The sequence below is a fragment of the Colias philodice genome, chromosome 12 (genome assembly GCF_061535455.1).
Source record: "Colias philodice isolate Cphi_HAF_F1 chromosome 12, ilColPhil1 Martin Lab GWU primary, whole genome shotgun sequence".
NCBI lineage: Eukaryota > Metazoa > Arthropoda > Insecta > Lepidoptera > Pieridae > Colias > Colias philodice.
In genome coordinates this window covers 9,530,412-9,550,446 of record NC_143097.1, presented here as the reverse complement: position 1 = coordinate 9,550,446, position 20,035 = coordinate 9,530,412, and the positions used below count along the sequence as shown (strand labels likewise).

The window sequence follows — 20,035 nt, the reverse complement described above, 5'->3', positions numbered from 1 at the left end:
TGAATTATTTATTATTTTATATTAAGTACCTTTTTGCTTGGTTATTTTTGAAGTGAAACTTCTTTATCGGGGTTGGACAAAAATTTAGTGTAACATTTTTGCGTTACGCCGTACGTGTGACATTTTTGCGTTACGCCATACTCGTGACATTTTTAAGGTCATAAAGAAGTTTCACTTCTTACGTGTGTACTCTAGTACACGCATAAATTTTTTTAAGAACTTTTTGATATAATATCAATGTTTCTTTTAACAGGCTTTATCCTTGTTAAAGGAAACATTGATATTATATTAGCTTTATTTTTTTAACATTTTTTTTACAGGAAAAGAGGAAAGCGGAAGAAGAAGTTAGGAAACGAGACGAGAGGGAAGCCGCGAAACGGGACCAAGCGGAACAACTGTATGTATTTTATAAATTACTTCTTAAATTATGATGATTATTTTATTTTTTTTAAAACATTGGTTGCTCGGGTTGCTTGGAAGAAATTGCTTGAAGCAATAAAGCCGCCCTTTGCATCAAATATCCTGTCTGTGTGTGTGAAATTAGTATTTTATGTTTTGTATGCGATATAAAATATTTTATGAGGATATTACACAAGTTTATATGCGTATATTATTAGGTGGATATCAATGACGTGATGAATGCAAAATTCATCAAGTTCCTAATACTTTAAGTATATTGAGCTGAGCCTTTTTTATGTAAGGCAGACGCTAGTTTTCTTTTTATTGTATGTATGAGTATAAAATGCTATACAAAAATAATTATTCCTTCACACTTTTAGTCACTTTCTTGACACCAATCACGTAATTTAAATGTATACATTGCCTTATTTTAATTAATTTCCTTAATTTAGATTATTTATTTGTTTGACAAGTTTGACGCCGCAAGATCTATTTTTTGCATCGCATTGACTTACCACGTTTACTGAATAAACATTACATTAAAAAGTGATAACTTATTGTATTTAGGTATATATTTTTAATATGATATTTATTTAATTTATGCACTTATGTATCTGTATGTTTATGTACATATTGTTTTTTGAATTATTAATCTAATACAGCTAAACCACCACATTCTGTCATGATTTTATGTTTTTTATCTTGTGTTTGCCTGGAAGAGATGGCTACTAAAGCCATAAGGCCGCCATTTGTGCATGTCTCTATTCTGTATATGTATGCCTTTTTCCTGTTTGTAAGGGTGTTACAATAAAGCGTTTTCATTCATTCATTCATACTATAACATTACGCAGTGTGAATTCCAGCACTCGCCCAGAGAGAACGGGGGCGAAGGCCCACGAGCGGTCAGCGGAGGCTCGTGAACTGATCGGAGCCTCCACAGCGACCGCGAGAGCCCTGTTCCAGAGGAACTTGGCGCAAGGGCAGATTCACAGGCGAGTACAGTAAACTAATTTTGTTATATCACTAAGGGCCGAGTTTTCAATGCTTGGATGAAACTTATCTGTCCAATAAAGTATTACACGATAATATTAAAATGTCACGTAAACTGTCAAATACGGGCAATTAGAATACGTTTTTAAAATGGTAGTTTTATACATTATTCGACGAATTCGGCCCTTAAAGGGAATGTGATAATACTGTAGATGGAAAGAATACTCAAAGTAACATTATAACAAAATTTGCTTGCCACTGTATTAATGAAATCTCTTTACAAACTTGATAAATCAAATGGAAGCTGAATTATTAATTAGTATAAAACTTTTATACTATTCGTATAGTAATAACAGTAATATAAAAGCGAATTTGGTTTTGGTATGTAATCTTGGTGTTTTAATAATCTTGGTGTTTATTTTCAAAATTCCATAATTTGAATTTATTATTATAGAAAGCCTTATCCTTACAGATCATCATCTAACACACCAGAAAAACCGATCAGAAGCTCGGTGATAGCGCAGCGTATAAACGCTTTCTCACAAAACACTTCACAGCCCTCATCACCTGTGCACGTCAAATCTCCAACCATAGACAAAATAGCACCCGCCATAGACACAGCACCAACCATAAACACAGAACCAACCATAGACAAAATAGCATCCGCCATAGACACAGAACCAACCATAAACACAGAACCAACCATAGACACGCTGCCACCGCCCACAGGCAAACTTCCAACCATAGACAACGAAAACGCAAAAACACTGCAAGAAGAAGAACAACCAAAGACAAGCCCGCTAAAGAACATAGACAAGATCAAAATGAGCTTAGAGACTCCGTCACAGATACAATACGAACCAATTATAGATCCGTCTGTAGATCTAAGTCCCAGTACTGAAAACGAGCCAAGTTCTTTCAGCGCTATTAATTACACGGAATATCAAGACTATAGGGACTTGAAGCAATGTGAGCCGATGATTAAACAGAATATTCTGGAAAATGATATTTTCGACGCGTCTTACTCGAGTTCGAATGAAAATGATGACGATGACTCTGATAATAAATTTAGTACGATAAAACGGTCGCCGTACAGTAAGAATAATGACCCGGAACTCAGTAGACAGAACACGGTCATAGAGAATGTTAATTATAAAAAAGAGAACGGGAATACACATGAAGGTGAGGGTTTTAAAGATCTGTTTAATTGTAATTTATTTATGGTTGGTACTTTCATAGCCATGGAAACAAGTATTAGAAACTATGGCTCTGACGGTTGATTTATAGTAATTGATTTAAAATTATTTCATTTTAACGGGCAATTAGTTGTGGTATTGAGCAAAAAAAAAAGTCGAAAGTACTCTTTATAAAATAGATTTAAAAATGTAAGTATAAAAGTAAAATAATATGAGGTGTGTCTCTAATAATATATAATTTTCTTAATGTAAATACAGATGTATCTCCCGAGACACTGGAAGAGAGTTCGATTTACGAAGATTTGGATGACGATCCGGGACTGACTGCAAGAGCTTTGTATGACTATCAAGCAGGTAATTTTAAATTAAAATTAAGTCATTTTGTTTATTATGCTATTTCTCAAGTACACTGTTCGGAATTCCGGTAAACACGTAATTTAAAAAATATGTAAAAATATTAACATGCAAATCTCTATTTGATATGTATTATGTATATTTTTCTATACATAATGCATCTGCCCCTTACCCCACTCGGGGACATGGGACTTCACTTATGTATATTTTTCAAAACATCCGACTTTTTTTTTCTATAATTATAATACCATAAAAATAATATCATAGTAATAAATCGATTACAAACTTTTCGTTGAATAAAAATATGTATATTTTTTGTTAATTCATGTAAATTAATAATAATTGTTTTATTGCAGCGGACGAATCAGAGATAACATTCGATCCGGGCGACATAATCACGCACATCGAACAAATAGACGCGGGCTGGTGGCAAGGGCTCGGGCCGCATGGCGTCTTCGGCCTGTTTCCCGCCAACTACGTCGAACTGCTACCCTGCAGTCCACGCTAAATAAAAAAACAAATCAAATCCTATCCTGTCTTTCCTTATTCCTTTTTCAAATTATTCTTTTTTTTTTCATTCATTACAGGCTAGTGACAGCTGTGACGTTTTAGATTCTTTCCCGCCAATTGCATGGAGTTGCCATAAAAAAAATATCATTTTGAAATTTCAATCCATTCATTCAGATTTTGTGATATCCGAATTTTTTTCCGTTTCCGTTTTTAAATATAATTTTTATTTTATTTTTTAACATTACAATTTACATCGCATTTCCAAAACGATAAAAAATGATACCCAAAGAATCATATCCCTATTTTTCCTATCTTTATATCCAACACCTTTTACTCTTTCTGATATAAATGTAAAACATCTCATATTTAAGTAAGTAAGAAGTAAGTATACAAATTCTTAACATCTAATAATCTTGGAAAATGTATCCGTCACAAGGAGGAAGGGTATAGATTATATTATATCTAGAAAAACGGTTTATTGGGGTGTATACTTGCTAGATAAATGTAATTTGATTCAACATGTGGTTTAAATTATGGCCAACATTTTAGATTCACACCAATGATTCACACACAAGATTTTGCACCCGAATCTTGATAGAGTAGAGGAAAGTATTAAAAGACAAATTAATTTTAAAACATAACAGATTTTAACTTTTCAATCTTTCTAAAATCAACTTTTAGTATAGTCACTGTTAGTAGAAGACATTATTTTTGTCATTTTAATAAATAAAGAAACAATAGTATGTACCAATAATAGATAGAATTACTGATAAAAGGTGATTTAATAGATACAATTGCATTTTACTATGTCACAATAATTTATTAATAGTATAACCATAGATTACCTTAGAGGTTAACATCTCCAACTACGCAAAATAATTAGCATATGGTTTTTTTATAAAGGTCTAATTTTTATATAAATTTTCTCCAATTACTTCGTACCCAATACACGTACACGTTATTCGTTCATATTCTTAGTATACATAATATATTATTATCCATTTTAATCTTTATAAATAAGGGGATTAAACATTAAACTTATAAATTTACATTCATCATATTATTACATAATGGTCGATAAAAACATTCGTACGATATAAATCTATTATTTTGTAAATTATTAAATGTATCTATTCCACAAAGCTTATTTTAATTGCAGGCATTTAAATCCATAATCCCGAAACGCTGAGTGCTATTTTATATGCAATAATAATAATATTCCTAACAACAATATAGTAAACAGTTATAAGTAAAGACAAGTTTATTTTTATCTATGTATATTGTGATTACTATGTTAAGTTTTATCTATAGTTGTAGAATGTTTTATTTAAATTCTTCCATATGAATTTAAAATTGTAAGTATAGGTATTCCATTTTAATTATTTTGAAATAAACTTTCATATCAATATTACATTGTATATTAATAATTACAACAAAAAATTTTGATGTTTGGTATAAAAGCATCATATAAATGAATGCTTGGTTTCTTTTTTCAGTTAAATTTTCTAAACTTATTGGCATTAATATTTATTTCTCATTACAATAGAACTTCAATATACTTACTAAAGGAAAAATACATAACAACATTTTTTAATAGCTGAACCCAATGTAATATATTTGGTAATTGGTACAAGATTTAAATAATATAATAACATAATAAGGGCGCTTGTGCACTACAAGGAATTTTACTGTCCGGCATTCCGATTTTTTACGGTCCGGTGTGGCATGAAAAAACCGATGAATTGCTTGTGCACCTGTCCGTCTTTACTCGGATCAGTGCGGTACAGTTCAAGGAAGTTTGGCGGTATAATGCTATCATAAATGATTGTTTTTGCATTTTACAAGAAACGATTAAAAATATAGAAGGTGAAATATTATATTACTTCGTTATAATAAAAAGTAAAGTTCCGTAAGAGATTTAAAATGCGTGTTTCACTTATTTATTTTAATCGGTGACGAGGAGCTAAAGCTATTCCCACTTGAACTTTAACTTACCAACACTTACTTAGATAATAATTATAGGTCAATGCTTGGTCAATGTATATAAAATAACAATACCGACTTCTCAAATCTCATTGCCAACTAAAAGAAAGTAAAACAAGAGCTTGCTTTCAATTGGCATATGCAGTAAAAACAGTAAAATCCAAGCAAGTGGGCATTCGAAAACAATTATACCTACAGCGACTCGTAGACACAAAAAACCATCCGGAATAGGGAAAAGTAAAATGTCGGACAGTAAAATTACGTATAGTGCACAAGCTAGTATATAGATTAATGGCGTGCCATACCGGACCGTAAAAAATCGGAATGCCGGACCGTAAAATTCCTTGTAGTGGACAAACGCCCTAACTTTATGTCAAACTTCACTCACGAACATAACTACATAGGTAGTTACTTAAATTTTATTTGGGTTTCAAATATTTAACAAATGTTTTTGATTCGCGATGAACATGCGTTATTCGACTTAATTTCCTAATGAATTTATGTTACTGCCATGTTGCACTGATACCGACTGAGGAATACGACATTCGTTTCAGCACTTTTGCTGCAATAAAAGAGCCTAATGCTTATTTATATAAATAAAAGACTGACTCTTGTCGGTATTTGTCTTAGTCAAATTTAGTTAATGACTTTTTGGAAACTAGATTTAAGATTTTATTTAATTTTTAATTTTGTAAGTCAATGTCTTATACTGAATTGTATGTATTTAAAGTTGTAGGTAAATATTGTACTCAAAATTGTGTCTTAGTAGTGCCAAAGCAATTTGTACCCAATTTTATACCCTTTGTACGTTCGTGTAATCCCAAGTAATGTGTAGAAATTTTTGGAATATGTAACTAATAAAAATTACTAAGACACTCTATTATTGTGGTAAGTAATTACAATTATTATCGAAAAGCTTTTGACAAGTTGTGAACCGATAAAGTAAAGTATTGCATGTATTCTGTATTGTATATAATTTTAATGAAAGTTTTATCATAAATAACTTGGATTATATTATGTAATTTTATTTTTAATTGCAATCTATTCTTATTATATTTTGATTACTTGTAAACTTATTTTTATGTTATCATTGATTTTTGTCAATATTCTTTAATATTATCTAATAATTAAATCATTATAATAAGTCACAAATTGTAAGATATTTTAATGTATTCTTTATTTTATACTCAATGTTGCATTTACAATTTAGTTTTTGATTATAAAGGCGTTTTTGCACCGCTGTGAACACAACGTACACTTATGTAACCCCGACCTTATAATTTCAAGTGTGTATGGTGCTCCATCGTATTTTAACATAGTGCATAGTGTACATTTGTATCCTATTTTCGAAATAAATCCTAGTTTAAATGATAACTTGCTTTTCATTATTTACCCTCATCCATTTCCTGAACTAGAGAATTTATTTGAATGTGTTGTGGATATTTTCGATGGTGAATGAGTGCTAATATCAGATTACGAGATTTTGAGTTTTGGTCATTGTTCGGGAGAATTTTACATTAATTGAATTTTTGTTGTGTATTGATAGTCATAGATACGATGAATAAGTGTGAAATAAACAGGCAAAGTGAATACATACACGTATTTTTCTTCAATATCCCTCTGTTGAGCTAATTTGAACCTTAACACAATAAACAGTCATTATTATTTTGTTATAAGTACTTCATATGACCACCTGATTGGGTATAGGTATGTAATGTAGAACACAACATAGGGGTTAAAAATAATGCGACTGATGCGCAGACATATCAAATATACACAAAATTAAATCCTTTTCCAAGAAGAATACTACATGACTATACGAGAGAATTTTATACTTGTGGAACACGTAGGTAAATTAATATTAATAAATCTTAGAAAAATTATCAAAATTGATCCAGAAGTTCATGAAATTAGCGGTATCATATAGAAACTCATCAGCTTTGTTTTATTATAGAAGTTAGATCGAATTTAGTGCCAGGTTAACCCAAAAAAAGGCTTTATTTACTGGATATGTATATGTACATATTATGTAAAATTGACATGATTTTAAAAGATTCACTATTAAGTGGATAATTTATATAAAGTTTAAGTTTGATATTTTAACAACTATTGCTTATTACTTAAGTTGCATAAATATCAATAGAATGCCTATGCTATCTATTCTTTAATACATAACCAATGGTATTTTTAGCCATTTGTAAAATAAGTTAAATAAAACACAATCTAAATTTTAAATTATTTATTATCATTATTCATAAAATTACGCAACACAGATATCAAATGATTGGAACAAAACTAAAACACAAATCTTAATAAAATAATTCTTCAAACTCAAACTCATTTATTTGAGTTTGAAGAATTATTTTATTAAGATTTGTGTTTTAGTTTCAGGTAAAGTCTATTGAATAATGGGCGCAAATACATTCGGCTTCGGCAATGGTATCTTATTTGATATGCATGGTACCACCTGTAAAAGAAAATAATATATTAATTATGAGAAAATTATTTGTGTATCTATACATATAATAAATCTGTAGAAGGGTCAATTCTGTACATTGAAAATATTGAAAAAATAAATAGCAGGGGGTGTTACTGGATCGATACCAAACCCAAATATGTGATTAAAAAAATTTTTGTCTGTCTGTCTGTATGTGAAGGCATCACGTAAAAACTAACGGTTCGATTTCGATGAAACTTGGTATAGTTATACCTTATTATCCTGGGCATAAAATAGAATACTTTTTATCCCGGAAAAAATACGTAGAAATAAATAAATCTTAATTTTTCCGCGCGGACGGAGTCGCGGGCGGAAGCTAGTGTATATATAATAATGTAAGCTGCATATATGTAGGTATAGTATATATATAATAAAATTATTATTCTGGCACTTTTATTTATTTTGCACCACCATGTTATTGACTCATTTATTTTCCTCGTCTTTTCTGGGTTGCCTGGAGAGATCGCTGCCAGCGATAAGGCCGCCTACTGTACATTGTTATATTGTATTTTTAAGTTTGTAAAATGTATTCTATAAGGTGTACAATAAAGTATTTTCATTCATTGATTCATTCATTCATTCATAAGATAAAAATGTGTTCCATTGTATATAAAAGCTGACCAATTTAATTTGGATTGCTCTGAAAAAGAACATTTAACCACAATTTTGAAACATTTTTGCTCCTAACATGAACATATTAGGAGCTTAAAAAGCTCTTTTTATAAGAAAAACTATCTTTAGCTTAATAATAATCTATATCCTATACTAATATAATAAATCTGAACTACTGGTCTGATTTGAAAAATTCTTTCGGTATTAGATAGCCCATTTATATAGGCTATAGGCTATATATTATCACGCTAAGACCAACAGGAGTGGAGTACTGCGGGGCACAGCTAGTTTTATATAATTTTTAATGAGTATGTTGTATCACTACATAGTATAAAACAAAGTCGCTTTCTCTGTCCCTATGACCCTTTGTATGCTTAAATCTTTAAAACTATGCAACGGATTTTGATGCGGTTTTTTTAATAGATAGAGTGATTCAAGAGGAAGGTTTTTGTATATAATTTATTAGGTTTTAGACAAAGCGGGCGAAGCCGCGGGCGGTAAGCTAATAATATTAGGTATATGAGCGAATTTATCGCCTACAAAGCCTTGAATTGAAAAAAAAATAATGTTGTGTGGTTTTATGAAACCACGGTAAAAGTGAAACTGCTGTGGTGAAACTGTTCGAACGGTTCCGAACACTGCTTTGTGTAGCGCATGTCGCGTGACGGTCGGCTGCCGAGTAGGTATACCTACTCGGCAGCCGCGATACACGCGACATGCGCTACACAGACCAAAAAGTTTGAGACGATGTAATAAAAGTTTCACTTTAATATTATAATTTCAATAATGTTTTAAATTCTCAAGGTTTTGTTTGAAGAGTCCCACTACTATTATAAACGGGAAAGTTAGTGAGTAGGGTGTGATGGATGAATGTTTGCTATCCTTTCACGATTGTTTTTTCACGGTTTTGGTCAAGATTACATTTACATAGAGATATATTATAATAATAGCTGTGCTTCGCGGTTTTACCCGCAGTGCTCGGCTCCTGTTGGTCTTAGCGAGATGATAAATAGCATTCCTCGATAAATGGGCTATCTAACACCGAAATAATTTTTCAAATCGGACCAGTAGTTCCCGAGATTAGCGTGTTCAAACAAACAAACTCTTCAGATTTATAATATTAGTGAAGATTATGGCTGAATACGTATTTAGGTACCGAACAATATAGATAAACAAAAATAGAATTTGGTATTCAGCAGTACAATTTAAATAGACCAATTGGAAAGAAATTTCTTTTATAAATATAGATAGATATATACAGGGTGTAATCGTTAAGTGTGCACAGGCGATTATTCCGCAACTATTACAGATATCAAAAAACTTTAAACTGATATTAAAAGTACTTGACCTAAGGGGGCGTCCATAAATTAAGTGAGTTGTTTTAGGGGGGGAGGGGGTCGAGTAAAATCTCATCTAACCTTACGTTGGGGAGAGGGGGGGTGTCGGCAAATATCATGCAATTTTTTTCTAATTGAAACAAAATAAATTATACTATTTTGGTCCATTTAATCCAAATAACATGCTTAAGATTTTGATGTTACGGTTAAGATTTAAATATTCTATTGTTACTTTGGGCCTTGTTCGTCGAATACCTAATGTATAAAACTACCATTTTAAAAACTTATTCTAATTGCCCGTATTTGACAGTTTACGTGACATTTTAATATTATCGTGTAATACTTTATTGGACGGATAAGTTTTATCCAAGCATTGAAAAATCGGCCTTATTATAACTTTCAGCAATATTAATTACTATTTTTAACTAGTCGTTAACAAAAGCACGAAGCATTTTTTTTCCTTTTAACAATGACAAATAATATAAATCAAATAACAATAAACAAACTAATAATAAGATGATAACAGACAAATAATAAGAAACATAAGAAACCCACATTTTGAAAAATCTCACGTGAGATTGGGGGATTGGGGAGGGGGTTCAATAAAATCTCATGATATCTCACCAGAGGGGGAGGGAGGGTCAAAAAATGGACAAAAACTCCTCACGTAATTTATGGACGCTCCCTAATGAGTAAAATGACAATAATGACTTTTTAAAAATAAAACGAGAAATACCCGAAAATGTTACATGAAACGCTCTCATACATTGTGTGTTCAAAGCAAATGTTCGAAATTACATCCTTGTTCTGAAATACCATTGTATTCCATATCGAGCTCTATTTACAGTTTCTAAATAAACTTTCATTAAAATTTGCGAAGTAATGAATGCACAAAATCCAATAAATAAGTAAAATCTTTCATATTAAAATATGTTTAGAATACTTAGTCATATTTCATATTAAATGTTTGATGTAAATTTTTTGGATATTTCTCGTTTTATTTTTAAAAAGTTATTATTGTCATTTTACTCATTAGGTTAAGTACTTTTTATATCAGTTTAAAGTTTTTGATATCTGCAATAGTTACGGAATAATCGCCTGTGCACACTTAACGATTACACCCTGTTTTATTTCCATTAAAATAAGTCCTAAATAATAATAATAAATCTCACCTTAATCCGCACCTCCCTTGGCATATAGGCTTTAATAAACTCATAGAATTTAAAATGCGTGTTAACAATATTGAGTCGCGCCATTTCATATTTGAGCGCATCTACAGAATGTTGCGGCGCGACTTCCAAACGTTTTATATCGCGAGTGAAGTTGTATATCATTTCTACTAATTTTTCCGCGCGAACTCGGGATTTGTAATCGTATCTGGAAGGAAAAATACATAAATTAACAATTGATAAGAAAGGAATGTAAATAAATTTCGTTATTATTAATAAAGTACATACTAAACAAGTTATGTAAATTTTTGTACAGTAACAAAATATTATATACGAAAAAAATAAATTCTTAGCTTTGTTTAAAATAATCTATACTAAAACGTTTCTTTGTTTGAACGCGCTAATCTCAGAAACAGTAGTCTCTCAGTAGGTCCAGTAGGACCTATTTGAAAAATTCTTTCAGTGTTAGATAGCTCATTTATCGACAAGGCTTTTTTATATCATCACGCTAAGACCAACAGGAGCGGAGCAATGCGGGTAAAACCACGGGGCACAGCTAGTAATTCATAAGTAAAATGGTATTGAGTATACAGCATAGCTGATACTCGTCTTAATTCAAGATGAGCATAACAGTTATTAAAGAAAAATACACACAGACAATAATTGTGTAGATATAAGTGTCTTTAAATCCTTCAATAGACTATATAAAATCTAATTTAACGATAGATTCAGTGTAAACTTATTGCTATTCCTGCAGGTCTAAGATGCAAATAGCATTGAGTTACCATGTACTATGTACTAGAGAGGGCATCGCTACTAAACTATTTGTAACATGAGTTAGAGTCAACCATTTTTTTTGTTACATTGATTGGTTTTAATCATAGAAATCTAAATAACAAGACACTAGAAGTCGTAAGCGTGCGTGACCTTGTCGCCACTCAGGTGATTTTCACATCACCAGTGCATTCGTCACTGTTCAGTTGCTCTGGAGACGTATGAGTGTATACATGGTGTGTTTCAGCAATTCCCATTGCGGAAATTCTTCCACAAGTTGTAATTATACTTATAAAGGAATAATATTTCATCGGAAAATATTTTTTTTTAGAAATAATGCCGTTTTTCCTTAAAATTATAGAATATTAACAAGTATTACGAGTGTCACCATAGTAATCGAAATAACAATGAATGACACAGTCGACCATTCTTATTATCACGTTTGTTCGTATTGGAGCAAAAAGTCTCATATACTTAGGGATGTTATTCTAAAATAAACCGTAAATTCGTGCGTTAGGATACATATTCAAAAGCTTAATTTAATAGTTAAGTTAGTTTTCACTAAAATCAAGCTGTCCAATAAAAGGCATAGTTTACATGTGTGTACTGTTTAGCTTTCGGTTTGAATGTGTTGATTTTGGCGACAGCGGTTTTCATACGAATTATGACATTATAGCATTTCTATGTGTCTTGTTATTTAGATTTCTATGGTTTTAATTGATAATTTTATTCATATTTTTTTAATAAGATAAACAATATTTATTTGTTACATTGATTGGTTTTAATTCATAAGTAATAAGAGGCAGAATATCTACAAAATGTATGACTCACTAGCTACCCCGCGCCGCCGCGCTTGTTGCACAGATTTTGTTCGTGGTGTCCTCTCTATAATAATACCTCAATGGCAAATAGGCAGATTTTGCTTGTAAAGACTTGATTCGAATTTGCTGATATCATTACTAGCATAGATTTTCACATAGATGTTTAAAAATACTTACTTCGGCTCCAACTTAGTTTCCAGAAACTTGTACAATCTTTTAGTGGCCCATGATGCGTTTCTGGGTTGATATCTCTTTGGAGGTTTATATTTCAAATCTTCTAAAATCTCGTCTGGTAACACAGCCAAAGGAATTGCAGGTTTTCTTACATATTTTTTGGGTTTAGTATTTGTCTTTTGTATTCTTTTTATAGCAGGTTTTAGTGGAACTTTGAATATGTGCGCATTTTCAAACTGCCTTTTGAGTGAATTCGTTATTTCTTCGTCCTGCAGGTGAAGAATAAATTATGAAAAGCAAAACTTTTTTTACTAGTGACGCAAATATTTGAAAGCAGAAATACGTCTAGTTTAAAGTCCAAATAAGTCATTGGTTGGAGTGAATAGAAAATTTGTTATGTACCAGCTTTCCGCCCGCGGCTTCGCCTGCGTTTTCAAAGAAAAACCCGCATAGTTCCCGTTCCCGTGGGATTTCCGGGATAAAACCTATCCTATGTGTTAATCCAAGTTACCCTCTATATGTGTGCTAAATGTCATTGTAATCGGTTCAGTAGAATTTGCGTGGAAGAGTAACAAACACACACACAAACTTTCGCATTTATAATATTAGTAGGTTTTTTAACCAAAATGGACTGCACTCGACCAAATTTAGGTGATAAGCCTGTAAGTTTAATATTTACAGACTTAGAAAAGTATATTTTAAGTCAAACCTTACCAATTTCCGTTTCTTCTCGATTTTCTCCAATTTAATCTTTTGCAAATATGCTTCTAATGTGGTCTGACGCGTACGTTTTGATATTTCATGCTCCGATACTTCACGGTCTGATATAACATGGTCTGATACTTCTTGTTCCGTTTCTTCGTGGTCTGATTCTGCATCTTCTGATACGGCATGGTCTGATTCTGCACGGTCTGATACTTCATTGGTGGATTCTAAATGGTTTGATACGTCATGGTCTAACACTTCTTGCTCCGATACTTCATTCTCTGATTCTGCATGTTCCGATTCTTCATGCTCCGATTCCACATGGTCCGATTCTTCATGCTCCGATTCCACATGCTCCGATTCTTCATGCTCCGATTCCACATGGTCCGATCCTTCATGATCCGATTCCACATGCTCCGAATCTTCGTGCTCTGTTTCCGCATGCTTTGATTCTTCTTGGGTGGATTCTGCAAGGCGTGATTCTGCATGGTTCGATTCTACATGGAATTGTTCTTCCTGATTCGATTCTGTATGGCCTGATTCCTCAATACTTTCTCCCACCTCCATATGTTCAGCAACACTTTCAAATTCTGGATATTCTGTGGAATTCGCTTGCGGCATTTTGCTAATTTCCTCATTATCGTTCAAGTAAGTTTGACGCTTTGCTGATTTCTCCATAATCAAAGTTCGTAAGGACTTTCTCGGAGTAAAATCTTTACCGAAAGTCTGTCGCATAGTATGTCTAGTTGTTCTGTGTGAATCCCAATGAGTGTTATTGGCGCTTGAATTGTTTCCGTCTGAGAATTCTATACTGTCGCGTGTTGGAGCTAAACTCGGACGTATAGTCAGATTCTTAGGTATTATACTCTTTGTTTTTCTCACGCTCGTATTGCGTCCTTCTATTATTGACATATTGCCGATCGATTTTTCATTGAGAACTGATTCTAGTGATTTTACTGTTTCGTTTTTATTTGTGATAATTGTTTCATGTATGGAATTAGCTATTTCTTCACTGGGGTGAGATTCGTCGGTTTTATCGTTATTTTGATATTGTTCTAGTTCTTTCTCAGCTTCATTTATATTTATGGCTTCCATATTTTCCTTCGAAACTGGAGGGTCAGTATGTTTTCCTGTACTCTTATTACTCTTTTCAATAGTTTTACGTTTTCCTTCTCGCTTGCTATCATTCGCCGTTTGTCTATTTTTACGTTTTGATATGTTGAGTTCAGCTTTTGAATTATTTTTGTTTGTCTTACTACTATTATTATCTTGTAAAGTTTTGTGTAAATTTTGACTTGATTTACCATCTATGACATTCATTGTCACTGATTTTTTGTCGGTTTGTTTTTGTGCATTTTTTGAATTGTCTTCTACATCTTCACTTTTAGCTTCATCTTCTTCATAACGAAGTTGGCTATTTTCTAGTTCTTCATCACTTGATTCTTGTTGAATTTCATTCATATCATTAATTTCTACGTTATTTTGAACATCACTTGATTTTTTACCATCAATTGTATCTGCAGCTTTGCTCACATTTTGTTTATTTTTACTCTTATTCAGATCTTTTGCTACAGATTTTAATTGAGTCCTAAAACTATCTTCCCTTTCTTTGTTATGTGTTTTTTTATTATCATGACTTTCAGCATGTTTTGATTTCGTTAAAGACTTGTTAGATACACGGTGACTAAAGTTTGATCTGTTTTTAGATTTGTTAAGAGTTCTAGAAGTTTCCTTAACAGATTTATTTGTAAGTGTTACATCAGCTTCATCTTCCATGTCCATCAATTTGTCATCATTTTTTTCTCTTTGCTGTTGTTTTTCATGTACAGTAACCTGAGTGGAATTCTGTTTTTCATCATTTCCCGATATAATGCTGCGTCTAAGATTCTTCGGGGTTGTTTGATCTTCAAATTGATCTTCCATCATAGTTGAAGAAGGCAAGTGCTTCCAGTCCATTTCTATATCAGTTAGACTTGGTATTGGTGAATTCATGTTGGAAATTGAGCTTGCGCGTCGTTTTTGGAGAGACTGCCTTCTTAATGTAAAGATTTTCGGTTGCATATCTGGGATTTCTTCTTCACTGTCGGAAACAATGAAATCGACGAACATATTTTTCTGTTTAGTAACAGGTCTATTACCAAATAAGTGTCGACCTTGGTTTTTCGGCTGCATTGGTGGTAACGTTTTGTCATTTGTTATTGTCTTATTATTTGAAATACTGAGTAAAGCTGCTGGAAATACTGGTTGAGGTCTTTTCTCCTGACGTTTGAAGAGACTTTTTGGAGTTATACTTAAATCTTTATCCCACTCTATCCTACTCTTTTGTGTTTCAGTTGAGTTAAGCGTTTCTCTTCTATTCATTATTCTGTCTTGAAACTTTTTTTGTGTAGGGTTTTCCTTTCCTGCAAATAACTTTCGATGTGGCATAACAATGCTTTTTATTGATTCTTCATCACTGCTGTTTTGGAGATCGACTGAATAAGTCTTTGTTCCTTGGCTGAAATAATAATAAAGAATGTGTTGAAATACTACATAAATATTTCTTTACTATGACAAACATTAAGTTATGTGTATTTGCATGCAATCTTATTTGATATGAATTTGACCTTTTTATCATTGAATACAATGCATTTACTAAATCATAATAACAAAATATTCCTTACCTCAATGTTTCAACATCAAATTCTTCAAGAACGTTAAAAGCATCAACCATTTCTTTATTTTGCAGCACATCCAGCACTTCTCTTGAATTTTCATCCAAATTTTTCCACCAACTATTCCCTATGAATTGAATTTTTTCATTAATTCTATATGGTTATGGTTGTCAATATGAATGTTGATGAATGTCAAATATTAAACCTGAGTTATAATTGGTGTTTTAACATTACAGTGTATTTTATTAAGCTCTCTGTCCGCTTTGTTTAAAACTTGACAAATTATATGCTTAAACCTTGAATCGCTATATCTACTTAAAAAAATGCTTCAATATCTATCACTTGGTTTTGAAGATTTAAGTATACACAGAGAAAGAAAGACATCAACAGCAACTTTGTTTTAAATTATGTAGTGTATAATAGACTACCTGTGTCCCATGGTTTCACATGCAGACAAAATCTTAATTAATAGTATATAGACAAATTTGCTATGCTCAATTACTTGAACCCAATAAGTAATTGTAGTTAGAAATTAAGCAGTGTAAAAAATACAATCCAGATTTATATAATCTGGATACACAAACATGCAAACATACATAACAAGCTACATAGTATCAAAAATTAAGTTGATTCCTGGAGCCTATCTCTATGTACACTAAGATCTTTTAAATTACATAACAGGTTTCAATGCAGGTTTTATTAACAGAACAAGTGATTGTGCATCTGTGAAAAGTCAGAGCGCATCATTATTATAAACATGATTACAGAATGCCAGGGAAAGCAACACCCAAATCACTACATGGTATAAAACAAAGTTGCTTTTGCAACAACAAAGTCCCTATGTCCCTTTGTATGCTTAAATCTTTAAAACTACGCAACGGATTGTGATGCGGTTTTTTTTAATAGATAGAGTGATTCAAGAGGAAGGTTTTAGTATATAATTTATTAGGTTTTAGACAAAGCGGGCGAAGCCGCAGGCGGTAACCTAGTTTTCCATATAATATTTTATTATTATGACTACTTCCAACATATTAAGAAGAAGAAAGAAAGAAAAAATATTTAATGCCACATGTTAACAACTAGATACTTATCTTATATATAAAAATGAATCGCAAAATGTGTTGGTAAGCGCATAACTCGAGAACGGCTGAACCAATTTCGATAATTCTTTTTTTATTATATTCCTTGAAGTACGAGGATGGTTTTTATGTAGAGAAAACGTAAACATGTACCACGGGCGAAGCCGGGGCGGACCGCTAGTATTAAATAAAATATAGAATAATTTATCAATACATGGCAATCGGGTCAGACTCAGCCATGCTGTCGGGCTTCAACGCCTGAACAGCGCTGATTTATTAAAACTATTTATGAGTGTATATTGAGACAGATTATATTTTGCTTAAATTCTTTATAGGAGTTTCAATTGAAAGTATTTTTTATTTGAACTTACTTCCAGGAGCAATAATATCTGTGCAATCGTTCAGAACAGATCTTCTTCCAATCATGGGTGACAACTCCATAACATCTTTAACAACAGATGCCAGTCTGGTGGAGCCAATGGAACATGCCGGAGATCCCACACTTCTGCTCTTTCTAGGATTATATCTCCTTGGTGTAACGGCACCGTGGGAACGCGCGGGCGATGGTATTCTTGATTTGTTCGACATTTTCTAAAAACTAACAAAATGAAACAACAATTGAAAATTGATATTTTATAGTCTTACAGTGAGATAGAATTTCAATATATTCTGAAGTCGTTTAGAATAATATCAATGCGGAGAAAACAGTATAAGCAAAACAAATAAGATGTAAACATTAGATTTTCATTCTAATTCACGATTTTATATAGAGAAAATGTATAAAGAAAATATAACTTACTTGAGTTATTAAGTTTGTTTTAAACCAATCCGTGAATAACGTCTTTATTAAAGTAATTCACTCAGTATCCACATTTTATTAATATTTCTACTCTTTTTCTTCTTTTCACTATTTTTACAGCGAACAAAAATTAAAACAAACAACGAGTCAACCAAGAGTCAACGAAGTCCGTTTGTCTTACAAGTTTTAAATTTTGCACGTTCCTTTTCAAGCGTAGTCACACCCCGGACACTCCATACAAAATGATCACAGAACAAATATACTCTACACTCTAGGGAGAAAATGATCGTTTTGACAGTCACACTGTAGAGACTGCAAATGTGTGTGTTAACGCTTTATGGTTGGCACATTTGTGACTAGCGTAAAAAAAAATTCGCGTTTTTCTGATGAAATACATCCCTAAACAGCACAATATCTAACCACCATTCTACGAAAAACGATAATCACAAATCCAAAATAATAAAATTACTTCAAGTCAATTTGATTATATTGTCAATCTTCGTTGCGTATCGTCCTTGCAGAAAAATATGGCCCATTTTATGTCTGATCGCGCGGGGGTGAGGTAAGTTTAATTTTGGCGGGAGGCGGAGAGTGTCCGTTCTGTAGCGTTTAGCTACTATTATGTATTCTGTGGCGTAGTATTAACATCAAGTTTATCTTGCTCTATGGTTTATCCTATATATTACTTGCTCTGTGGTTTATATGTAGCTATGATTTTTGAAAACTAAAATTTATGATAAAGTTAGTTATATATTTAAATTTTTATCATACGATACAAAAAAATCGATGTATCTACATGAGAAATAAATGAATAAATAAACTACAAAAATCTTAAAATGGAACGTAATTAGCATTTTATTCCTCATAAGAGCGTTTTCACATTGTCCGATCCGATATCGGATATCGGACGCCGATAGCCGATATCCGATATCGGATACAATTTGCCCTTTCACATTGTCCGATAAAATCGTTCCGATATCATCATGAGTGTTGCCAGAAATTTTTAGAGAAAACTAAACTAAATTGCCAGTTGATAAAAAAAGGTGTAATTAAAAAAAATCAAATGTAAATCATAGTTGTACATGTACATTAAAAATAACTACGATAAAGAAAAACAACTTCAAAAAAGAAAAGTAAAATGTTTATTTAGATGTGCTATTTACTAAATAGTTTTGATATCGGTCATTTGTATAACATAATATACTTATGTTAACACAATATAAATTAAATAAATTTATATCAATACCTACTACAACCTAGTATTAGTTAATAGTTTTAGTAATTTCATGGACGAATATAATTTATATTTGTCTATGGTAATACATATTAGTACATACCTTTCAAAATCTAATAAATGTATTTTAGCAAGACGTACTAGTAGTCTACTTGATAAGTTGAAAATGGCGTAAACTAGAGATAAGGCTCTTAAAAATACGTGCGATAGCTCATTTGATTCGGAATGACGTCTAGAAAAATGTATCGGAAATGTTTATTAGCACACAAAAAATTGCAAAAGTTATAGGCAAATTAAGTTTCAAAAAAGTAGGTATTTCGTTTATTGTTAATAACTCCGAAATTATTAACATTTCAGAAATTTTGAAAAAAGATTCTTAAAGAGGAGGAAATTTCCAACGAAAATCTCCCGACTCCCGGAATTCTATCTCCATTATTTATAATTTTAATTTAACGCTGAAAATAGCCCTCCGCGCGGCATTTTTAGTTAGCGCGCGCGGCTTCAAAACCGAGCACGTCACACTAATTATTTTTTTTAAGGTATTAAATATTAATTTAAAAATTTAAAAAAATTATGGTGTATTCCGAACACTTCAAAGAATTTGCTCCCGTTGGAAATTTTACTTAAAGTTAATTTTTCAACAAATTAGACAAATGTTAACTAACGAAATTTTTTTGAACTTCCGTCCTTATTGCACATTAAAAAAAAAATGTTTAAATAATTGTCGGTAAAATTTTTCACTTCGAAT

General features: G+C 31.9%; 2 protein-coding genes across 6 annotated transcripts in view; one reads left to right on the top strand and one right to left on the bottom strand.

Moving 5' to 3' along the window:
- Abp1 (Actin binding protein 1) overlaps window positions 1-3,812 on the top strand; it is a 175,582-nt gene extending 171,770 nt beyond the window's left edge. For 3 of the 4 annotated variants that reach the window (XM_089701811.1, XM_089701807.1, XM_089701810.1), the window contains exons 5-9: window positions 321-397; window positions 1,251-1,391; window positions 1,862-2,571; window positions 2,844-2,939; window positions 3,296-3,812. In XM_089701811.1, the coding sequence (XP_089557937.1) occupies window positions 321-397; window positions 1,251-1,391; window positions 1,862-2,571; window positions 2,844-2,939; window positions 3,296-3,447 (1,176 nt within the window). In that variant the 3' untranslated portion in view covers window positions 3,448-3,812. The remainder of the gene's footprint in view (window positions 1-320; window positions 398-1,250; window positions 1,392-1,861; window positions 2,572-2,843; window positions 2,940-3,295) is intronic. The other variant, XM_089701808.1, reaches the window with a different exon arrangement.
- Window positions 3,813-7,656: 3,844 nt separating this feature from the next.
- LOC149484227 (uncharacterized) lies at window positions 7,657-18,242 on the bottom strand. 2 transcript variants are annotated; one of them, XM_089701779.1, is made up of 8 exons: window positions 18,054-18,242; window positions 17,626-17,852; window positions 16,185-16,302; window positions 13,531-16,018; window positions 12,820-13,085; window positions 11,051-11,255; window positions 7,823-7,899; window positions 7,657-7,760 (listed from the first exon to the last, which is right to left on the bottom strand). In XM_089701779.1, exons 2-7 carry the CDS (start codon window positions 17,840-17,842, stop codon window positions 7,831-7,833), a joined length of 3,363 nt encoding a protein of 1,120 aa, XP_089557905.1. In that variant the 5' UTR covers window positions 17,843-17,852; window positions 18,054-18,242; the 3' UTR covers window positions 7,657-7,760; window positions 7,823-7,830. The 2 variants fall into 2 exon arrangements, with proteins under 2 accessions (XP_089557905.1, XP_089557906.1); XM_089701780.1 differs by having other exon boundaries at window positions 17,626-17,845.
- Between the last annotated feature and the right edge of the window lie 1,793 nt (window positions 18,243-20,035).

Coding starts and splice junctions, on each gene's coding strand:
- LOC149484227 (XM_089701779.1), bottom strand. CDS start 17,842: ATGTCGAACAAATCAAGAATACCATCGCCCGCGCGTTCCCACGGTGCC. Junction 16,019..16,184: donor TTTGATGTTGAAACATTGAG/GTAAGGAATATT, acceptor TTATTATTTCAG/CCAAGGAACAAAGACTTATT. Junction 7,900..11,050: donor CAAGGGAGGTGCGGATTAAG/GTGAGATTTATT, acceptor TTTCTTTTACAG/GTGGTACCATGCATATCAAA.